The sequence below is a fragment of the Lissotriton helveticus genome, chromosome 2_1 (genome assembly GCF_964261635.1).
Source record: "Lissotriton helveticus chromosome 2_1, aLisHel1.1, whole genome shotgun sequence".
Lineage (NCBI taxonomy): Eukaryota > Metazoa > Chordata > Amphibia > Caudata > Salamandridae > Lissotriton > Lissotriton helveticus.
In genome coordinates, this window is record NC_136059.1 from 1,555,401,617 (window position 1) to 1,555,423,558 (window position 21,942).

General features: G+C 44.6%; 1 protein-coding gene across 1 annotated transcript in view; it reads left to right on the top strand.

Annotated features, from left to right (window-relative positions):
- SMU1 (SMU1 DNA replication regulator and spliceosomal factor) overlaps nucleotides 1–21,942 on the top strand; it is a 56,455-nt gene that overhangs the window by 26,585 nt on the left and 7,928 nt on the right. The window contains exons 9-11 of the mRNA XM_078676517.1: nucleotides 7,435–7,561; nucleotides 11,602–11,769; nucleotides 16,827–16,979. Of these exons, the coding sequence (XP_078532643.1) occupies nucleotides 7,435–7,561; nucleotides 11,602–11,769; nucleotides 16,827–16,979 (448 nt within the window). The remainder of the gene's footprint in view (nucleotides 1–7,434; nucleotides 7,562–11,601; nucleotides 11,770–16,826; nucleotides 16,980–21,942) is intronic.

Below are 21,942 nucleotides of genomic sequence, written 5' to 3' on the forward strand. Positions count from 1 at the left end.
GGACTTGGGGAGTGGTATCACTAACGCTGTCTGAGTGGATTCCGGCAATATGTGGAACATGACCCTTAGTGAGGCCTTACACTAGTAAGGTTCTCAAAGAGGGGTGGGCAATAAGAGCAGAGGACAACCTAGCTGCAGTGCACAAGCGGTTGTGGTTGTGCCAGCCCCACAAAACATGATCAGCTTCTGTGCCAGGAATCACCATCAGCAGATCAGTCCAGAGGCTCCCCGAGTGCGCCAGCCATCACCACGACCAGGGTATCTCAGATAACTTCATCAGCTGTGCGTGGCGTCACCACCGGCATCTTCACACTGTCACTGCGGGAGGAGCCCGAGTCAACGTCCCCGGGAGCGCTTCCCAAGTTCTGCTGGTTTCCTCAATTCAGTTCCAGGGCCTACAGGCTGGGAGCCCCGGATTTATAGGACTCAATCCAGTCCCAGGCCTCGCCTGGGCTCCCACAAAAATGGGTGGTGCCATCCAACACGATCCGAAATCGGGCCGGGGAACATCAGGGAGTTCTGCAGACCCTCCTCCCTCAGGGCCCTCTTAACCTTCAAGAAGGCGGCACGCCTCTTCTGCACCTCCAGGGTGTAGTCGGGGAAAAGGGAAACTTTACAGTTATCCACTGTGTAGGGACCCTCCGTGCGTGCCTTCCGTAACAGCAAATTCCTATCCCGGAAATGAAGCAGGCGGGCCACTACTGGTCTTGGTAGGTGCCAGGGGCCTGGCCGGGACCCTGTGGGCCCTCTCAAGAGTGTAGAAAGGTGATAGGCCCTCAGGCGCCACCACAGAGCGCAGCCATCGCTCCAGATAGGCCACCATGTCGTTGTTCTCGATTCACTCTGGCAGGCCCAAAATCCTAACATTCTTCCGGCGGTCGCGCCCCTCTGCATCTTTAGCTCTCCGTTGTGCAGGGGCCATCTCAGAAATGTTGGCTTCAGCACCCTTCACTCTCTCGGAGAGCTTCTTCTAATCCTCTCGTAAGAGACCCAACTCTACTGCCACTGTGCTGATGTTCTTGTGGAGGGTAGCTTTCGTGTCGGCTATGGCCGCCAATATTTTGTCGAATTGCTGTTGTATCAGGGTGTCCGCAACCAATTGTGATTGTTCATGGGCACTATCGTCCGAGTCCTGCGCAGCTCCAGCCTGCCAACCCCAGGGCTTGCCCATGGCACTGATCCACTTCCCACTGGAGGAACACGCCCGAGTTGAGAACTAAGCAAGCAGTCGGCGCTGCAAATCTACACCCCGGACCTAAGGCCGAGCACATACCCCACAGGTAGGTCACAACCCAGATGGCCAAACTAGCACACTGGTGCAGATACCACAAAAGTGGACCCCTCCGCAGTCACGGGCCAATCCTAGCTTCGTTCAGGGCCAGTCTTGTGTCCCCATTCCAGGCGCAGTCCAAACACCTCCGGGCAATGAGCCTCTCCTGCCACCCGCCGACGAGCCAGGGGTGCCCTTGATCGCGCTAGAAAGTGACTCCAGCACTCCGGGGCAGCAGGCAGCTAGTCACATCACCCCAGGAGGCAAGCGCACGAGGCAGGTGACCTCAGGCAGACTCCGCAGTCAGGGGACACCAACAGGGTACCAGGTTTCCATCTAGGGCAGGCCCTCCGGGCCGCACTTACTCGCCGGAGGCTTCTGCCGCTGGTCTCAAGAGTCACCCCTGCAGAGAAAGAATCCCGAGGACAGCAACCGACCAGCAGCCCACAGACCCGACACAGGCCCGAGTATAAGCGCCAGATCATCGTAGCCTCACCAAGTAGGCCCAGCACTCAGGCCAGGCAGGCGCTGCTCCCCCGTCGTACCATCCACATCACTAGGCCAGGCCCCGACAGACCGCCAGCCCACTGAGGCTGCCAATGCGCCACTGCCCCACGCACCTAGGATCTCAGCCGGGACTGACTACCTGCTCATAGAGCCATGGCAGCAGGGGAGAGCTGGCCCTGCTCTTCTCTCAAGGGCAATAGCTTACGGGCCACCAACGTGTCTATCGCTACCCGCGGCAGGGGGCTCCAAGCTCCCTCGGTCCTTCCAAGAGACGCCCAGGCGCCAAATCATCACTGTCACTGCACCATCAGGCATCAGCCGCAGACGACCCCCGCTGTCCTGCTGCAGGGCACTCACGCCAGGCGCCCAACCAGGTTCCGCGGGCTGTACAGCTGCTGTACAAGCGTTCCGCCAGCAGTGGCAGAGCAGGGCCTGCAGCCTCTCACACAGTACACCAGCCACAGTGAAAGGCAGTCTCCACCGTCCTCTACTCCGCTGGCCACCATCGTGGCCGCTCCGTCCCGGAGTAGGTGTTGTGGCTCCAACCTCCCGAAGTTGTGTAAGGAGGCGCCCAGGTGCTAGATCAGACCCCCAGTGTCTCTACCCCAGTAGTCACCGGTTGCAGGGGTCCACCGATCAGCGGCAGTAGAGACTGCACACCAGGTGCACGAACCCCGATCAGGCTCTGTGCCTTATGCAGCCGCAGCGCTCATTTCGGCCACACCTGTATCTCCGCCGGGGCCACCAGGATATCACTAGGCAACACCGTGAGCAGCAATGTAGTGAGCGCAGCAGGCCCGCCCGCGGAGCGCCGGCACAGCCAGAAGCAGGCTCGGCACTTGACTGCTCCGGAGTCACTTGTGGCCGCCATCTTGTCCGCCGCCTCCAGGAGCCGGTGATCTAGTTTTCGGGCTCCCACTGCAGATCGGTGAGTCGCAGCAGCGCCAAATGGGGCCTCTGGCGTCCTTGCACCACTGGGCACGATTTGCAGGTGTACCCCTGTCCCCAGCCGCAGTTTACATGCAGATAAATTCCGGGCTAGCACGGAGCTCCGAACTCACGCGTCTGCCATGTTTGGCTCCTTGGTCACGCCCCCTAACAGCACCATCTTTAATCCCCTTTCTCTGATTAATCGGCTAAAACGTAACAACAGAACCTAAGTCCATCGAACTGGAGGCAACAGCTACAACTGAATAATGATAACGTCCTCTCATAGGGGGCTCAGGATCTGGAGTCATCCATGGTACCATCCGGAGGATAACAAACTGTGAATGCGGTAACCTTTCCACGGTATTCTATTTGTGCTTTTGGTCAGCGCCTAGAAGGGAAACAAAGGAATACATGTAGTACTCTGTTGATTGAAACTAAAAAATGTGATTTTAATGCATTACTGTTTCTCTGTGGGTTTTATAACATTTATACAAACTGTAGGAAGCTGGCTCTTTATATAGTGGACCAAAACGAGGTACACTGTGTAGAGTCCAGGCAAGCCCCAGCTTTGTATACAGAGACACAAATGATATCCCAACACTAAATGCTCTCTTTTGAGGTAGTGTGGACGAGCAGTTTTGTGTATCAGAGGGTAGTGCTAAGCATTTGTTGTACCCACAGAGGCAATAAATGAGACACACACTCAAGAAGAAATCCGAGACCAATTTAGAAAAACAACTTGGATTTTATATGCATTTTGATACCAAGAACTTCTTCATTATCTGTACTTACTTCTTCATTATCTGTACTTTAACAGTTATGAATTTTTACAGGTAAGTGAATAGTTCAATTTAATGCTTCTTTACACAGCAATAATTCCCTATGGGAGAAAAGGCATATGTTACATACAGTTATTTGCAAACGGTTTTGGGGGGGTCTCCTTCTGGACTTGGGGTCGCGGTCTAAGGTATCACCAGCAGTTACTTGTTACCTGCCCTGGGGCATCTGAGTGCAGAGGTGCTGGTTGGGTTGGGAGCTGTGTGCTCTACGTCGGTAAGTAGAAAAGCGGGGGAAGGGGGTGGGGGCACCTGGAAACAGGCTGCAGTTGGTGACTTGAGGACAAGTCCAGGAGCTCCCAATGAGGGCTCGGTTCACAAGGGTCCTGGGAGCAAGGCAGGACAGTCTGTGACGGGCCAAGGTGCTCGGGTTGCAGAGGGGTTAGGTCGACTGGGCTTGTGTGTCGCAGGTCTTTGCGGTTGTTGGTCTCGCTGGTTGAGGGTGTGAAAATCAGGACAGCTGAGCCACTCTGGAAGTAGCTCTCTGTGGTGCTGACGTCCCTCGACTGCTGCTCGGTCGCAGTGTTGTCCGGATTGTTTAGAAAAACAGTCTACACTGCTTATGTTGAGGACTCTAACTGCTAATTACAATTGCATTTGAACTTACATTTCAAAAGCAGGACTCCTCTCTAAAATGAATCTTATAAGTCACAGATCCTGGTATCCTTGCCCTACTATGATCAAGCCACCTGTGGGAACCAATGATGATCCTTAGTAAAAGGAGGCACCCTTAAAAGGGCTCAATCTGTAGCCTTTAAAATGACTGTCACTAAAACCTCGACCCAAACAGGATCCCTCTCCCTTCAGGAATCTTTGGTACTTCTTGCAGTGTCCAGGTGGCTGATCAGCGGTGACCACAAGGGGAGATGGGTTATTATCCAAGACACTGGAGTCCAGTGATCTGTAAAGAGTCAAACTGGTCCCATAATTTGAAAACGGATGACAAAATAGTGGGACAGTTTCCACTGATTGTCAAACGTGCGCATTTGTCTTGCAGGGACCTGTATTGGGATCTAATAGCCAAGGAAGAGGTTTTTTTCTGACGGTTGGTAGTCACCGCGGCACTGGTGGCCTCTGGCTTTTGATCCAGTTACTGATAAAAGTGACTACAGCTTCATTCAGCAATATCACCAGAACCGTAAGGAATGGAAAAATGGGATAAGAGTTTCTAGATTTAGAATGACCTCTGGCAGATGGGATGAGAGCCCACACTGGTGGATGAACTCTAGTTGTCTTGGGGCCCACTGGAGCGACAAAGAAGATAAATACAGGCGCTAAAATAGAATGGTCTTGGTATGGGACAATGCAGACTCACACTTTCAACTTGTAAAGTCAATGGGTGTATCTTTTGCTTCTCCTGGACAATAAGGCTCTTGCAAGCTTGTGGCTCCTTGGCTGTCTTAGTCTATCTGGATGTCTGCACATAGTTCCTTCTAGTCAGTTTCTTTAAGAAAACGTCACCTCCAGTACCTCCGTCAGGTAGTTAGGTCATACTTCTACATGCAGGTCAGGCAGCAATGTTTTCCTTGACTAATGCCTAGTCCAGAGGGAAAATGGCAGCCATGCCAAGGTTCCAATTGGGGCTGTCTCTCTTCTCTCCTACTGCTGAAGCATGCGTATTCATTGTTGAGTTGAAACTTTCAACGAAGTTCTGGCTAGAGGGGCCAGTACTCTGACTCTTCTGGGGACCAAGGTGGCATCCCTTCAGCCAACCAGGGAGTTTGCAGACAAAAGAGCATAATTAGACTTACAAGATGCTGAGCTCACTCTGGGAAAGCACAGTGGTGGTCCAGAAAGCGTACAGGGGTAGTAAACACAGCTTCCCAAAGCCTTTGCAGATGACCTTTGTCCCAACTGTTAGCATGGAGTTGAGGCACACCTTTAGGAAATACACTTTCGAATGATTGGTCCCATCCAGTGGTTTCACATTTAAGTGCCTATGTGGTAGGAGCCCAGCTGCCACTTTTTCTGCTCATGTGCTAACGCCTTTTGCTTATTGGGACGTTCACTTTTTGACTTGAGCTTAATGCACCTGTACAAAGACAGGATGAGATAAGGGGAAAGAATATTTGGCTGTTCTCTGGAGAGCACGACTAAGCCTGATCTTGAAAGGAAGGAGAGACTGTCAGAACTCTGGAGATCCTGCCTCAATCCAACCCACATCCAGCAGAATGCTCTATCAGTACTTTCAACACGTGAAGATTTCCAAGAACAGAGATGAGCTTTTGCAACCCAGCCTAACCCGAAGGTTCACTGTAGTGCAGCGAGGGATAGCTTTCCTAACAAAGAAGTACAAATCCTCTGCAAATGTGACTATACTGCTGGGCTTTCTCTTCACTCTGCATTACAGAGCAGCCTTGTGTGCTGCAGCCTGACAAGTGATTTCTTTCCCAACTAGTGCCCAAAGTCTCTATGATCTGAAGTAGCCCCCACCTACGAGAAAAGATGCACTACTGCTCTTGCTTTGATTCTTTGGAGATGTCCTGCTCTTTCACGCCATAGTACTCCAGCCAATGCGCACTGCCTTTGCTTCAACTTCCATTGAAGTCTTGCATGCATGGAGCTGAAGCAGAATCGACTTTCAACAGCGACTGCTGAGTCGCATCTTTCCGCCCTGCAAGACAGCCGTCTACACAATGACAAATGAGTAAGACTGAAGTGCAAGCATCATGTCCTTGAGAGATGCACGCTGGCTAATGCCGAATTTCCTCTTGAAATTGTATCATTAGCGCCTGTGTGTAGCCTCTAGCACAAGCCATGAAAAAGAGTATCCAGAGAATCTTGTCCAGTTTTCCTACTAATGTAATGACCTACTATGAAGTTACCTATCTGATTCATTTTTGCATACATCTTCATTTCTTTTTAAGAAGAGATGACATTACCTTTATTGTGATTGATAAGATGTGCTAAATCAGCTTGGCGTTTGACGCCACACCATACTCCAAGTGTAAGTGTTGACTTTTTGACCCTATAGCCCTCTGCAAATGCATGCCTAAAAAGTAGATACTTTTCAATTCCGCGAGCTTGCTATGATACGAAGGAGACTTATTAAGCACTGTTGCCAAATGGTGTCCTGGCAGTGTCAAGCTTCTGTGGTTCCTGGGAGAACAGCAGTACTCATCACGAGGATTGGTTAGTTGCCCTGGAGTTCCACAGGTGAAGAAGATCAGCCTGACATCTGTGTTTTAAAAAATAGATTTTTGTATCTGTTTTCATTTAATTTGTCACTCCGAAATGGCCAACCCGAATCGCAGGTTTGTCATGCCGATTTAATCTTCTTTTACCCTTCCTAGATTTGTATATTGGACTGAAATATGTTCCATCTAGAAAGGTCTTTAAAAAAAAAAAAAATTAACACTGTAGCAAAAATAATGTGAAAGACTGTGTTTGTGCATTTTTTACCGAAATGTTTCTTTATTCACCTCCCATATTCCTGTTAAATGCTCTAACTGTACCAGCTTTGAAACCCTAAAACATGTTATGATTTCATTCCAAAGCAATTAGTACACATTTTAGCCATATCATTTTTGGTAAAAATGTTGGTCGAGGGTTCGATATATTTGTGTATTTTTTAAAGTACGATGCTCTTAGCATAAAATTAAATTTGCCATTATTTTGCAAAGCCGGACCCGTCATTTTTTAGAGTAAATGGGATATGTAATTTCACACCCTGAGCTCTAAAACCTAAAAAGTGGCATTCCATTTGGATTGACGGAACTGTTCTAATCAGCCTGAAATACATGGTGTGAATTTCTGTTTGAACTGAACATTTCTGTAAATTATTTTGAATGATTTTTTCTTGAACAGTTTCGGATTAATTGTGTTAGAGAAAACAAAGCCGTAGATTCTTTGTTTCTTCATCGTTAAAATGTTCTGCTTTCTTTGATCCAGGATCCATGGCTTGAAATCTGGCAAAACTTTGAAGGAATTCCGAGGTCACTCCTCTTTCGTCAATGAAGCAACTTTCACGCAGGACGGGCATTACATAATCAGTGCATCCTCTGATGGTACAGTAAAGGTAGGGCAGCACAAATATCCAAATGTGTTTCCCACATGCTGCATCGTTCAGTAAGAGTTTGTATTAGAATTAGATGTGGACTTGTGAATTGTATAAATTGGCAATGAATAAAAAAAATGCATTATTACTAGTGCAGAGAGCAAGCTTAAAAATATGATTTTATCCAGTATTCTCACGTCATTCATCTGAACAATTCCCATAAGGTAAGGAATCAAAAATATATTTTTAGTCATTAGCCTTCTGGAGCAGTTATGTATTTCTCTGTAAATGTGTTCTCTTTGTCACTATATTCGAATGGGGATGGAAATAAAAAATGTTTGTATAAGACGTTTTCAACGCCTCTAGTGCAGAGGATTTAGCAAGCATGAATCCACACCTCAGATTTCCCCCCTAAAGCATGGACGGGAGCTCCATTTCCTTCCCCAACAACAGGCAGCCTCCTGTTCATTACTCCCATGAAGAAATAGCACCAACCTGCCTGCCTTTGAGGGCTGGAAAGCAGCACTAGCCTCCATGAAAAATGTGTGTAAAATAAATGGGTGGGGGCCAAAAATCTACATTGTGGAAACAACTTTCTCACCCCAAGGAGCCCAAAAAGATGATTTGACACCAGTGATGGATAAAAAATAAACAACATATCGTGAATTTGGGAGGGTAGACACCTTCCTGCCATCGAGCCACACTTCCCATTGGCTAGGAGCTGAGAAGATCTACATATTAACAACAGGGAATTATGAAAAGACATCAGTGAACTATCGGTCCTGCTTTTCCAGTAGTCGAGCTGCACTTCTCATCATCTTGGGAAAAAAGACATATTCGTTTTCCTCTAAAGGGGGGGGGGGGGTTGGGTTAAGAGGATCAAAAACAGTTATGACCTCAAGGTAATATAAAAATGAAAAAGGTGTATTAGTGGAGTGGTGGACTGGCTCTTTCTCGCATTGGGCACCAGCCATCTTATGCTTGAGTGAAGGACCACTAGACACCTGGGAAAAATATAAACAAGCATTTGCAACGCAATAGGTCTCGCATTTATTAGAGTTTGAGTTATTGGCATTGTAAATGACAATAGCTTAAATTCTCGCAAATGCAAGACCTATACCATTGCGAATATTTTTTGTTTCCAAGCGACCCATGCCGCACTTGCACGTCAGGCCCCTTTCTTTAGACGACAGTGCTGCGCACTGCAACGCTAGGCGCGACACCCAAAAAAGATGAGTTCAGTGAATGTTGGCTCTTCCGGGGAACTGAGACCCAGAGGGAAACGAGACCCAGAAACAACAAGGAATCATTCATTTTTAGGTCTCACCTAGACATCACTTGGCTTGTCTCTTCGAGACATGCTGTATTGAGGTATGGAATAGAAGATCCGTCCATTTCCCACCCATCTTTTCAGTTGGCTCCTGTCACTGTCCTTTCTAAATGGTTGCTTTTGATTAGTGTATTGGCTTAGTATTCCCTCCTTAGTACCGCCTTGTCTGCATTTGTAACCTCCCATGAGGACTGGACCTTTTACTGTATTGTTGCTCCATGAGTTTTATTTACATTCTGTGGGCACTATTTCTCTAATCAGTTATTCCTAGCTACTGTTGCCGGCAGCAAGGCACGCCTTTATCTTAAACAATGGGGCAGTGCCATTCTTTACTCTCACGCTGGTTGCCAAACACGATTTTTTTAATTTATATTTATTTTGTAATCAACAGTTGCACTATGTACAATGTTAAAAAAAAAATAGGTCGACGAGCGCGCCTTTCTTTTCATTGCGCAGTTCACCAAACTGTATTTTTTCAACATTGTAGATTTTTCGTAAGCAGCACAGCCGCGCTGGTTACTACAAACATATAATATTGAGAAAATAGAGCAATTGGTTGCGCATTACTAAACGGTTGAGCTCTTGATGTTGCAATATTGCAACGCCAATAGCTCAAACTTTCAGTAATGTGAATTGTATTACGTTGCAGATGCTTTATTTTTCTCGCTTGGAGCGAGCTGCTGCCGGCAAGCCTGCTTTCCCAGGGCTGTCACTCTTGTCTCCATTGTGAGGCTAATTTTGCCCTCCCTTCCTCTCTCCCACTCTCCATTGGTGGGAGGGAAATGGCCTGTCTTCGTGCTCTTTGGCAGCGATTCCAGCTGCAAGGCGCCGACTTGGTGCAGCTTGCTGATCCCTGACAGAAGATGGCCGCACAGAATCTGGAGGGCAGTGAGGTGTGCCTTGACACCAGCTCCAACATTGACTTTCTGCTCTGCAGTTGGGCTTTGAAAGCAGCAGTGCCCTTTGCTGCATGAAGCTCTCCTTTCGAGGCACAATTTCCTCATTGGTCTGCTTTTTTATTTGAATTTAAATTGCGACATTGTGTTACTTTTTGAGAGTGGGTATAACCTGCACACCAATTTTATTACTGAATACGATATTATAATCTAATTATTCTGTTTTTTTCAATGTGTGCTACCTTGTACCCTGACCTGCTCCTGTCAGGTTGTAATATCTACAAGTGAATTTGTACACATCCTGTCACATATAACAAGGTGCACTACTCAAACCCTTATGGTGCAGTTTGTTGAAAGCAACTCTTTTTTACAAAAATTCAAATGTTCAACTAATTACAACAATTTCTACTTTGCCTATTCGTACATAGTGCTTACATGTATTCCTTATGGCTAATCAACCAAATGATAAACAAAAAGAAGGAATAACAGAATTAACAATACTTAATTTTCCAATCAACTTTTCGTTGATATGATATTTATTTAACAATTCACATTTCTACATCATATTAAACAAATCATATTTTGTGCCGTGTTCCCAATGCATTTCGGGAATCCCTTCATCATGGGAACTCCGGTCCTCGGTAAACCTTGACCGCCAATATGGGGAATGTAGTATTATTGTTTCAAAAGGGGAATGAAGTCGCTCGTGGTCTAGAAATAGTTGTTTGTTTCCAAATTTGCCAGTCATTATCTCCTATACATCTTCAGTTCTCCGTTTGACACTGCCACTCGAGTCATTGTAATCCATTGGCGTCCGAGGAAGTGAAGATTTGGCAGTGGGCAATATTTCCAAATTTTTAGATATACATCTTGTGAACTGGTGCTAATGGGACTGATTTTACACTGGTGAATGGTCTTGACCCAGATCGCTAGAGATAGTCCTGATATCCCTTACTAGTGTACAGGGCCTGCTTTAACAGTGCCAAGGTACCCTATTTGTGGTAGTGTGCTCGAGCAGCCTTAGGCTTATTAGAGGGGGAGTGTCGGGCAACACAGACACTCAATCTCTCTCACACACACACACACACACACTAACACTACGTAGGTCAATGAGCAGACATGGATGTTGCAGAACATTGATGGTATATATTTATATTACATATATAACGCAGAATATGAATGCAGGAAGCATAGTAAACAAGATAATGTGGTTATAGTGCAGTCAGTCCAAGATGATCCACCAGGGGCCCCCAATTGTTCTCTTCTTGGTCGGACACTCTCTTTCCTCAGAGTTTTTTCCATATGGACACATCTGTTCATCCCCCTTAATACCTCTGCATAGTGGATCCCTGTTGGAGCACCTGTGTTGAGCAATATACCTCTTGCCAGGATGAACCCAACTCTCAATAGAATAAGAGTGTTCTGTGTACCATCTCTGTCACCCATGATGCCTAAACATAGGTTCACTTTCGATTCACCTTATCTGCCCCCTGAAGACTCTGAATGTTTACTAAGTACACCACGCATGGAACCTGTAGTAGCCATCCAGCCAATGGATGACTGACCCATCAAAATGTCTGGTTGGACTACAAAAGGTGAACATTTCTTTGTATGAGAGATAGCAACACAGTAATACTAAAGTTAAAGGTAAGGAATGCGTGTTTTCACTGTAGCATTGACTCCATCGATACTTAGAACATCCTACTCTCCATTTACATGCCAGCATCTCAATAACTTAGGAAACTGAATTTTGTAGTCCTCGGTGCATCTGCTGTAAGTACCTAGATATACACTAAATTAATTTGGTGATCTGCTTTTATCTCCTGACATCACAGATTTGGAACATGAAGACAACTGAATGCAGCAACACCTTCAAATCCCTGGGAAGCACTGCAGGGACAGACATCACAGTTAACAATGTAGTGCTGTTGCCAAAAAACCCAGAGCACTTCGTTGTGTGTAACAGGTCAAACACTGTGGTTATCATGAACATGCAGGGGCAGGTACGTGAGTGACCTTATGCTGTGCCTGAGATGCCAGAATCATAGGTGGACCGAGCAATGTTAGGAATGTAACTTGTTCGTCTATTTTGGGACATAAATGCCTTGCAGAATGTATTTCTTCATCTTGGGGAAGTCATCTTAATGCATAACCTTAGAATCCATCCAATCGCTGTGATTCTGGCCTAGACTTGAACACATGAATGATAAAACAATATTAATTTCAGCCCAGACAAAACAGACTCTATCCCTTTACATGAGAGCCTTCTCAGGCAGAGTTCCTAACTGTGAAACTAGTAGTAGCCTCTGGTTCATTTTAACGTTTGTGGTGATGACATTGAGCCTCCTTTTGGTTTAGATTTCTTTTCAGAAACCCTCCTTTTGATGTTTTCTTGTTTTATGCTTGTTCCAAGAAGTTGGGTACGTTTCTTCTGCTATTTGGTCCAGATGTCATTTATTTTCATAAGGATTGTCCCTAGATGTATAATTCTGCTTTTGTCCTGCCCATTTAATTCCCTATTTTTTTGGGCTGTGACGCATGGTAGTTAATTGGGATTTTCAGTATGTTGTCTGCCTGTGGCTCCAAGTTGTCTTAATGTACCCTTCTCCCAGTAGGCTGCTTATTTATTTATTTATTTATTCCTTTATTTATTTATTTTGTAGTGCTGTATAACATAAATCCACCCTTGAACATGAGAATGCAAAGCATGATTACAGATTCGCCTACTGATAATGAATAACCCTTGTATGCCCATATTCTCAGACATGACTAGTTACAATGACATAGATCATGTTAAGGCACATTTATTGTAAGCTAGTTTCCTATCCTGAAATTGTCCCCACTCCATTTTTTCTCTGTATGTGGAAGTGGTCTTTCCATTGAAAGATCACTTCTGCTCGTTACGTGTTTTTGTAGTACATCCTCTGTCAGAAGAAAGTGCTTTCTTCTTTGGCAGATATTCTTAAAGATTAGAATATTTCTATTCTTCTGAATTTGACCCCTGAACATTTAGATTGAAGACCTCTTATTTGTATTTCGTTTTCATATGCATATCTACAGGCAACTTTTGTGTTTTTATTTTAATAATCACATCAAATTTTGATAGTAACTGTTAAAATCCCACAGTAAGGAAAGAAGAGAAATGAAGCAGGAAATGTAATAAATTGACACTACTGTGAATTGTAGGAAAGTGGATTGTTATGTAATTGTGAGACCTCACCATGTAATAATGTCACACTCTTTGTAAGGTATAATTAGGTTTCTTTAAGAAGACCTTTAGCTCAGTTCTGGGCATCTGTGGGACAGAACAGTCAGGCTTAATCAAAGGAACAAGTGTAAAGCATTTAGAGGTACCAAAACAGTAAAGAGCAAGAGAAACAACACAATAAAAATCCGACACCAATTTATAAAAAGAGTGTATTTTTATCTTAATTTAGACACCAAAACACCAATCAAGGGAAACCCGAGATATAACTTTTCAAAAGTAAAGACATTTTCATTTTAAAAATGCAATACATAGTTGTAAGCTATTAACCCCCTGGCCCGGCGGTAATTCCGTCGGCCGGGGGGGGTCGCGCGGCGCCGCCATGCTTGTGACGGAACCACTCCGTCACGAGCCCCAGGCGGGCTGTGCTTATGACGGAGTGGTTCCGTCACCGCTCCGCCCACTCACTAATCAGTGCCTCCTGGGTGGAGCAGCATGACAGAACCACTCCGTCATGAGCACACACCACCCGTGGCTTGTGACTGAGTGGTTCCGTCACAAGCATGGAAGGGATTAAACAAATCTTAGCCACCTGGCTAGCTCTCCACTTGGGGTGGGACACTAAGTGGTGGGGGTCAGGCACAGGGACCACTTAGTTCCAGGGAGACAGTTGCCAGTCTCATCTAGCAATCTTGGTGTCCTCTGAGTCTCTGCCTCCTTTAACATTTAACACAGCCCATCAGTGGTCCTGATGCTGGGGGTGCAGGATGCTTTTTCATTGCCATAATTACAGGGAAGCTTGACCCAGCCAAGACAGAATTCAAAGAAACAATACAAACGTGGCACAATGGTGTGAACATTGACGGCTTTGACGTCACCAAATGCCGAATCACTTGGATTCGCCCAGGACACCAACCTCACCCTCATTGAACATAGTGCCAAAAGAAAAAAGACTTCTGGTACCTGCTCTTTCTTCTAAAGAACGACAAAATGTTTCTTCCTGCAAGTGACTTCCGAACTGTTTTTCAAGCTCTTTCATATTGATGGTGGAAATGTAGTTTCACAGGGCCTTCCAGATGCCACACGGGCACACAATAGGGGTGTAGGATGCTGGCTCTGTATATAATATTGCCACTAATGGAAGAAAGGATAAGCTTTACTGACCAGGGGAAAGCTACTACTGGAAATGAAAGAGATGAGGTAGCGTCACCTGACCCAGTTGATACTTTCAGGTTCAGGGGAGAGTGGAGGCTGAACAATGGTATAAGAGGGCTGTCAGGTCTTCAGTTAGAGATGACCGGTTGCAGCTGGGCCATCATCTCATGCAGCCTTATCCAGTGTCCCAATTGGACACACAAGAATTCCAATCTACAGTGAACCATTCTCTCATACAAGACATAGCACACAAGCCACCAATAGGCAGAGGACACCAGTTTTGTCAGACTGGATGTACTTTTGTTTGGGAGAGCAAGTAAGCAGTCCCCTCACATGTAGGTAAAAAGACCTACATCACTACACTAGAATAATCCCGACATTGCCATTGACCTCATATGAGATATGGGGTTGTAGCCACCTTTACTATGTTTCAGCTTACACTTTTGATGTATCTTCTTTTTAAAAAGCGAGTCTGTGCTATCTATCCTCTCTAATTAAAAAGTGGTACTCCCTAGCTGGCTTATTATCCAATCCACTAGAGCAGTGGTTCCCAAACTTTTCACTCCAGTGGACCCCCATTGAGTCACCACCGGAAGCCGGGGACCCCCAAGCAATTTGTAGGATTTAAATTTCAAACATTAAAGCAGTAATTCGAACAAAATAAACACAGGTGTACACAAAAGAAAAACTCGAATAACTAACTATTTTTGGGGCAGATTTACAAGCCCCTATCCCCATGGGAACGTCACTTTTTGTGATGTTCCCGTGGCGATATGGGCTTCGCCTTATGTACAAGGCAGCGTTGAGCCACTTACTGTGGCTTAACGCTGCTTTGCAAATAAGATCCCCTTTCATGCAATACTTAACGTGAAAGAGGTGGGCAGTGGGTGTTGCGATGGGCGTTCCACTGCAACACCCATTGATTTTTTAACGCTGCCTCCTATTTACAAGGGCAGCATAAATAGGAGGCTGCTCCAAAATTAAAACCAGGAAACACTTGGACTTAACTTGATGAAACGAGGATAAATGCTTTATTTCGCCTCGATTTTGCTTTTTCCATGTGTGCTGCCTTATGCAGTACACATGGAAAAAGCAAAACGCCTTTGGTTTTTTATGTTCAGTAAGGAGGATCTTCCTGTATATAAACAATCTCCCCCTGCACGCAGTCACACTTGCACTGTGGTGCAAGGGTGCCTGCATTGGCGCTACCCTGCTAAGTGTAGCGCCAGCGCAGGGGGAAACGCAGGGCTGCACCATATTCTTGTAAATATGGTGCAGCCCTATGTTTCCAAAGTGGTGGACCGTGTCATTAAGCCAAGGAGGCTAACAACACGATCCTCCACTTCTGTTGTAAATATCCATCTTAAAATTTTATATTGAAAGAATTTACAGATAACTAAATAATTTAATGGGAAGATTGGTGCTGCATCCTAGTGACAAACTTTTACATGGCTGGTTTTACTTTGCAGTACGAGGCTTCTGCTCCTGCCAGGGCCAGACTGGAAACCAAAAGCAGCCCTAGAAAATGTTTTCAGACCAGTCCCCATATGGTGCATACCAAGTGCAATGAGTGAACCTGGCCACTACACAGGGGGCTTTGGAATGCTCTCCCCCGAAAGTTTTTGGGAAACAATGGTGCAGTCTACAACACAGTCATCATTACATATTGAATTTTATTAGCTTTTAAAGAATAGTAAATGAAGACCTTATTATGCACCAGGATACGACAATCTGGAAAGAAAAATAAGTTACTGACAAAAGCAGTAAGTAACCGACTGACCTATGCACATAAAATTTAAAAAAAATTAAAAGCATGGTACATGTCCTTTGCAGTAGGCATATTAACCCTCTGTGCTACATTAGATAAGTTAAAGTTGCCACTGGACAAAACTCTCCTCTCTCTCTCTCCAGCAGGTACATTAATCACTGGTGTTATCTTGACACTTTTATTGTTGCTCGAAAACTGCTAATTCTGCAAGGAACTTTGAAGTGCTTTTAAAACTGCTGCCTGCGGACCCCCTGGGAATGTGTCAAGGACCCCTGGGGGTCCGCGGACCACAGTTTGGGAAACACTGCACTAGAGGACAAAAATAACTGTGCAGGGCAGAACAGCGCTGCAAAGCTATCTAAAGGGCCTCTATCCCAGCAGAGAAGCCTGTCTGGATTGTCTTGGAGTAGCCACAAAGGATGGGGGGTCACACCCCACTGCCTCTAATCTTACCGTCAGGCCATGGATGGACACTCCGAGTGCACCAAGACACTGATAATATCTCATTACGCACAGTCTTTTCAAAGGAGGGTCAGAGGAAGAAGAACTGCCAAATGAGGGTCAGAGCCAGAGAGCAAGTGATTTACCACTGCCCCTCCCTCATACACACAAGGCAGTAGGGGAGGGGGATCCACGAATCCTCCAAGAGTGGAAAGCAATTCTGTAGGGAACTACATTTTTGGTCCAGTGATCAGTAATGTGTGCTGTCAAGATTCTCAAGAAATGTTATCTGAATTTACTCATGCCTCTCCTATATTAAACTATACACCACCATAAGGGGGATTCTTGTTGTTCTCCCTGTGCATGATTTGATTTTAAAAAACAAATCTTCAACAGTCACTAAATGCACTCTTTGATGCTATTGTTTGTGTGCCGAAAGAAGCCACTCGGTTTGTTCTTTTGTGTATATTAATGTAGTGTATCTGTTTCAGATTGTGAGGAGCTTTAGCTCTGGTAAGAGGGAAGGTGGTGATTTTGTGTGCTGCACCCTGTCGCCGCGTGGAGAATGGATCTACTGTGTAGGTGAAGACTTTGTGCTGTACTGCTTCAGTACAGTCACCGGCAAGCTGGAACGAACCTTGACGGTAAGCAAACCAGGGCAGATTGACTGTAAAATAGCACTTCTTTGTAATAATGTCTTGCCACATCCAGGTGCAGGAAATGCTAAAATCTGTTTGGCTGCACTGAAACCAATAATGGCATCAGATATTGTTGGGATATCTTTCTTAGGAAGATCTTTGCGTATGATGTTGAGTGATAAGACAATACTATATCTACAAAGGATGAACAAACTCAATTATTTGTTTAATTACTTTTTATTATAGCTAATGATTACAAACATTCACTTGTTCTGCATTATTCTATTATCTAGTGCAAGGATGCTCCAAATATTGAACGGGGGCCGCATGCGGCCCTCAGGACCATTAATTGCAGCCCCTGGTGAACAGCCGCTCTGGGCTGCTGTTCACTTGACAGAGCAGTAACATTCCGAAAGCTGTGAAACAAACAGACATACTTTATTTACACATTAACTTAACTAACGGTAAAGAAGAAAAGAAGGTGTCCTAGACAACTTATCTTTAGGCACACCTTTAATTTTAAATACATCTTGCACTAAACATGTAAAGACGTTAAAAAAAACTCTCTGCAAACTCCAAAAAGTGTATTTTATTAACATGCATGGGCATTTTACATTAGTAGAACAGATTATATCGCTGTATTGAGAAGCATTTAATAGCAGTGATAGTTTTCAAACATGATTTTGGAAACATTCATGCTGCCTCCATTCTGAAAACAATGCCATTTGTGAACCAAGAGGCAATTCATTTGTTAGGTGCAAATTGTGTGTAGCCTTAATTGTTATAGAATTGGAACAACATTATAGTTTATTAAATAAAAACAAGCGACCGTGTTTTACAGCACACATCTTAAACTCTTATATCTTAAGGGGCTCTCATATGTGTTAATAAAGAAATAGGAGGCAAAGTGAAATTAACCATTGTTTAGGATCACACAATTTCGTCAAGTGGGGAAGCCAGATCTGATACCAGGTTTTCTGGTTTCACATTTTTTAATCCAGCCAGCAGATGAGTATCTCTTTCCCTCTCACGTTTTACATTAGAAGTTAATGCTTTGACTTTAACTCTTGGTGCATGAGAATAAAGCGTTGGTGGCAGACAGAAGTCGTGTGAAGGCTTGGTTTGTTGTCCACACCATGCATCTGCTTCCCGTTCACCTACGCCCACCTTTCATCACCCTGACCCTTGCATTGCTGGCATTAGTGCGACCCTAAGGCATGCCACAGACAGTACCCATGATCTAGTGAGTAAGTCTTGAAATTTTAGATTTCTCCTTGCACTGATGCGTTCGCAGTGAAGAGTAGCATAGGTGATTAATTGTGTGTATGTGTAATTCTGGAAGATTGGCACTGTAAGATTGCAGCTATTGAGGTTTTGAGTTTGGAAACATAACACTCATGAAAGACACATAATAGATCGGTGATTGGAAAAAGATTGTATGGTCCTCGACATAGATGGCAGATGTTGAAGTGACTGTAAATGGATGAGTCATTGTCTCTGTTTGTTCAATTTAGTCTTCAAGATTTCGGCTTGTATTCTGATTGCCATGAAAGTTTGCATAAAAGGATAAACATGCCTTGTGGTATCTCTGCCTTTCTTTCCGTGGCAAGGACAAAGGATGTGTTCCTTGTACACTTCTTAAACCAAAATCAATGAAAATGAATGAACCAGAACTTAGAATTCTTCATGGCTTTGCTCAAAGGCTCAAGTCCACAGTCTTGAAGATCATGCTGTGAAGCAGACTTTGGAGGACCTGGATCTGAGCTCACTCATGCCTCCGATGTTGAAGGGAAGAAAGAAAGACATGGGAAATATTCTCATTGTTTGATTTGGAGACTGAAGATCTGAGAAATGTGATCCTGATCGACTTCAGTTCACACAGATCTTTCATGTAAAATATGAATTTCAAAGGCAAACCTCTAAGGAGGCAGTTCTTCTTGCAAACCAGTCTTCAGACTACAAAACAGACCAGTAAGACGAAATAACACTATTGACACTGAAAACGTTGACTACCAAAAAAACAAAGAAAAGTTATACATTTAACAATGACGAAGGCAAGACAGCTTCCGGGTTAAAAAAAAGACATCAGCAATACTGGGGGGAAAAATACAAAAAAGGCTACGACTTTACTTTGAGCTGCATTTTTACACATGGTTGTCAAAACTGACTGATAACTTTATTTATGAAAATTGATGTTGAAAATCACATGTTTCAAACCTTTGAAGAAGATTTGAGATCTTACACTGTTGTACAGAAGACTGGACATCGGAGACCGAGAGGAAAGGTAGAATCATAAATGTTGAGCAAATGGTTGCAACACCTAGCCCATCACCATTGCCAGGTTTAAGAGAAATGGGTACAAGTTGTTTTCTGCTGGTGTGGATTACAGAAAGTGGAAAGGGTGACCGCTATGCAGTTGTGAATGCCAGTCTATATTGTTTTTTAGAAGACCTAGAAGATGTCATGCAGTACCTCCCAGAAGAACATACAAAAGGAGCTCAAGTAATTTCTCGGGGCGGGGGTGTACATAGGGGATGACGGTAATCATGTCATACACTCAGTTAAGTACTGGGCAACAGGAGACCTGTATCAAGGTGTCTGCTGTTCAGCTGGAGGCACAGACACAAACCTGACACTCCTCTAAATGGATGACAACTGTTTGGACATCCTGTTGATGAATCCCTTGAGCTGATTTAAAGAAACAATAAAATAGCAAGAGCCGAGGGAGTCTTAAAGAGAGAACGTATATTGCAGGATTGCACCTACTCCAAAGAGACCACTGCAGAGACTGTTGCATTCTCAGCACCAAGGATACACTTTACATACCTTGAGGAACGACAACCAACCTCATCTTAGCAACCTGCTTTACCATTCCTAAAGACAGACAAAACATTTGTACTCACTTGTGGACCTAACGGCAGGTTGGGAGGGAGAGGATGAGGGATTATTCCCCCCTGCATGAAACTCTTGCCTCAGAAAAATGGGTTTTGTGACTAAGGAATGGGTTTTGCTTGGAACTGCTATAATCACCACGGGTATAAAGCTGAAGCATTCCAAGGTGAAATCACACCACCTTCCTTTCCTTCTTAAAGGTCAAGGCTTGCTTTTATAAGGGGCATTAGTCACTTCTATAAATTAACCCAAATACTGTATTTGAGACTGTAAAATTCTAAATAGCAATGTTTAAGACATCATATCCGTGCTGGAAAAGAATGTCTTAGCTAAAAGAGACCTGAAAGATGACGATTTCGCGAAGGTGGGAACGCAAGCTTAATTGGTGTCGAAGAAACGGTGTATAGAAGCAGGGGGTGTGTTAAAAAGTGGGAGAAAATATGGTCACCATGGTGTAAATATAGAGAGAGACGGAAACTTGAGCAACCCACACAGGATGGATGTGATCCAGGAGGTGCAGATACCTGACTTGTTATGATGTTGTATATAACCACTGCATGTATGAAGTGCTACATGTTGGAGGGATTTATTTGGAAATGAGCAGGACCCGAGTCCTCACACCTCACTGGGTTAAAAATTTGGGAATATTGAGAAGTCAATCATTTACAGATTGTAGTAATTGCTGGTTTGTATGGTCATCTGAGCAAAATTTAATACAAAGAATTAAAAAGAAAAGTGCAGATTTCCGCATTCCAGTGCACCCATAACTTTTGAAATATCTCAGGTTTGTTGGGGGTGGGGCTACATTATCAGTGTAAAGTACTGCCATTTGAAATACATCTTGTCGACAGGTGTACACAAAATGCTTGGCTCTTTTGCCTGTAGATCGAAGTTGACAAGCAGTGTATTTGTACTAATATTTTGTATTACACACCACATAATGCCACAAGCATTTTTTAAATAAAGAGAAACATTTAATGACTACAATTAGACTGATAGAACAAATATCTGATAAGGGGAACCGGTATATGAATTTTAGAATTATGTGAAAATTGTGCCAAAAAACACTAAGTGCCAGTGATAGTTTATGAAAGAGGTAGACCAGGACCTAGGTGCATTTTAGGCTAACTGCGATGGAGCCCTAGACAGATAAAACTAGTGGATTGGGCCTGGTGAAAGTCTGGAAGTCAAAACGCTTTAAAACGTCTCTAAGGCCCAATGCAGAAAGGGAATGTGTCCCTCTTTGAGAAGTAAATCCTCCTTGGGCGGTACACTGCTGAAATTATAGCTGTTGCCATGGAAATGAAGGCCGAGTACTTTAAGCAGGTTGAACCTTTTGGTGCTATGGAGATTTCTCACTGAAAATTGTCTTAAGTCTTAGTGCTGAATAGGACTCAGTCATTTTTTTCTGAAGTGCTGGGAGCCTTGAGTGGGACAAAGCTGAAATTCAATCTGAGACCGTGGAACGGCCGGTTGGATTCTTTTTCTTGTGGGTCCACCAGAAGCTCTAGAGGAAAGGTTTTCAGAAGGTTCCAAAAAATTTTCTAGTGCTCAAACAACCGCAGTAGGGCACTTCTAAGGCCCCCGGGACCTCATGTGAGGGCACTTAGAGGCTATTAGTGTGTCAGGCAGAGGCCAACAACAAAGTCTAGTCCAGTTCCTGTTGCCAGTGGTCAGCTGGGTGCTTCAAGGAAAAAGCCTCTTGCAGCTTGTTGGGTACCTAAAGCCACATAGTAGGTCAGCTAACTGACCACAGCAGTCCACTCTACTTAATCCTGGTTCCAAGCAGGAGCAAGTCCGGTCCTTCAGGCTTCCTATCAAGTCACAGACCGAATGTCCAGTCCTCCTCTGATCTCAGCCATGTCCAGTAAGTGTTCCAAGGATGGTGCCTTGTGAAGCCATATTCATGACTGTCACGAGCTAGTGGATTGGGTGACACCTGGACAGTCCATAACCAATGTGATAAAAGTTTTCTGGGGCAACCCTCTGCACTTTTTCAGCAGTTTCTGATTGCCCTGCTTTATACAATCCTAGTGTCCCTCACTCACAAACTCCAAGATGGGGGAGCCCCCTTTCC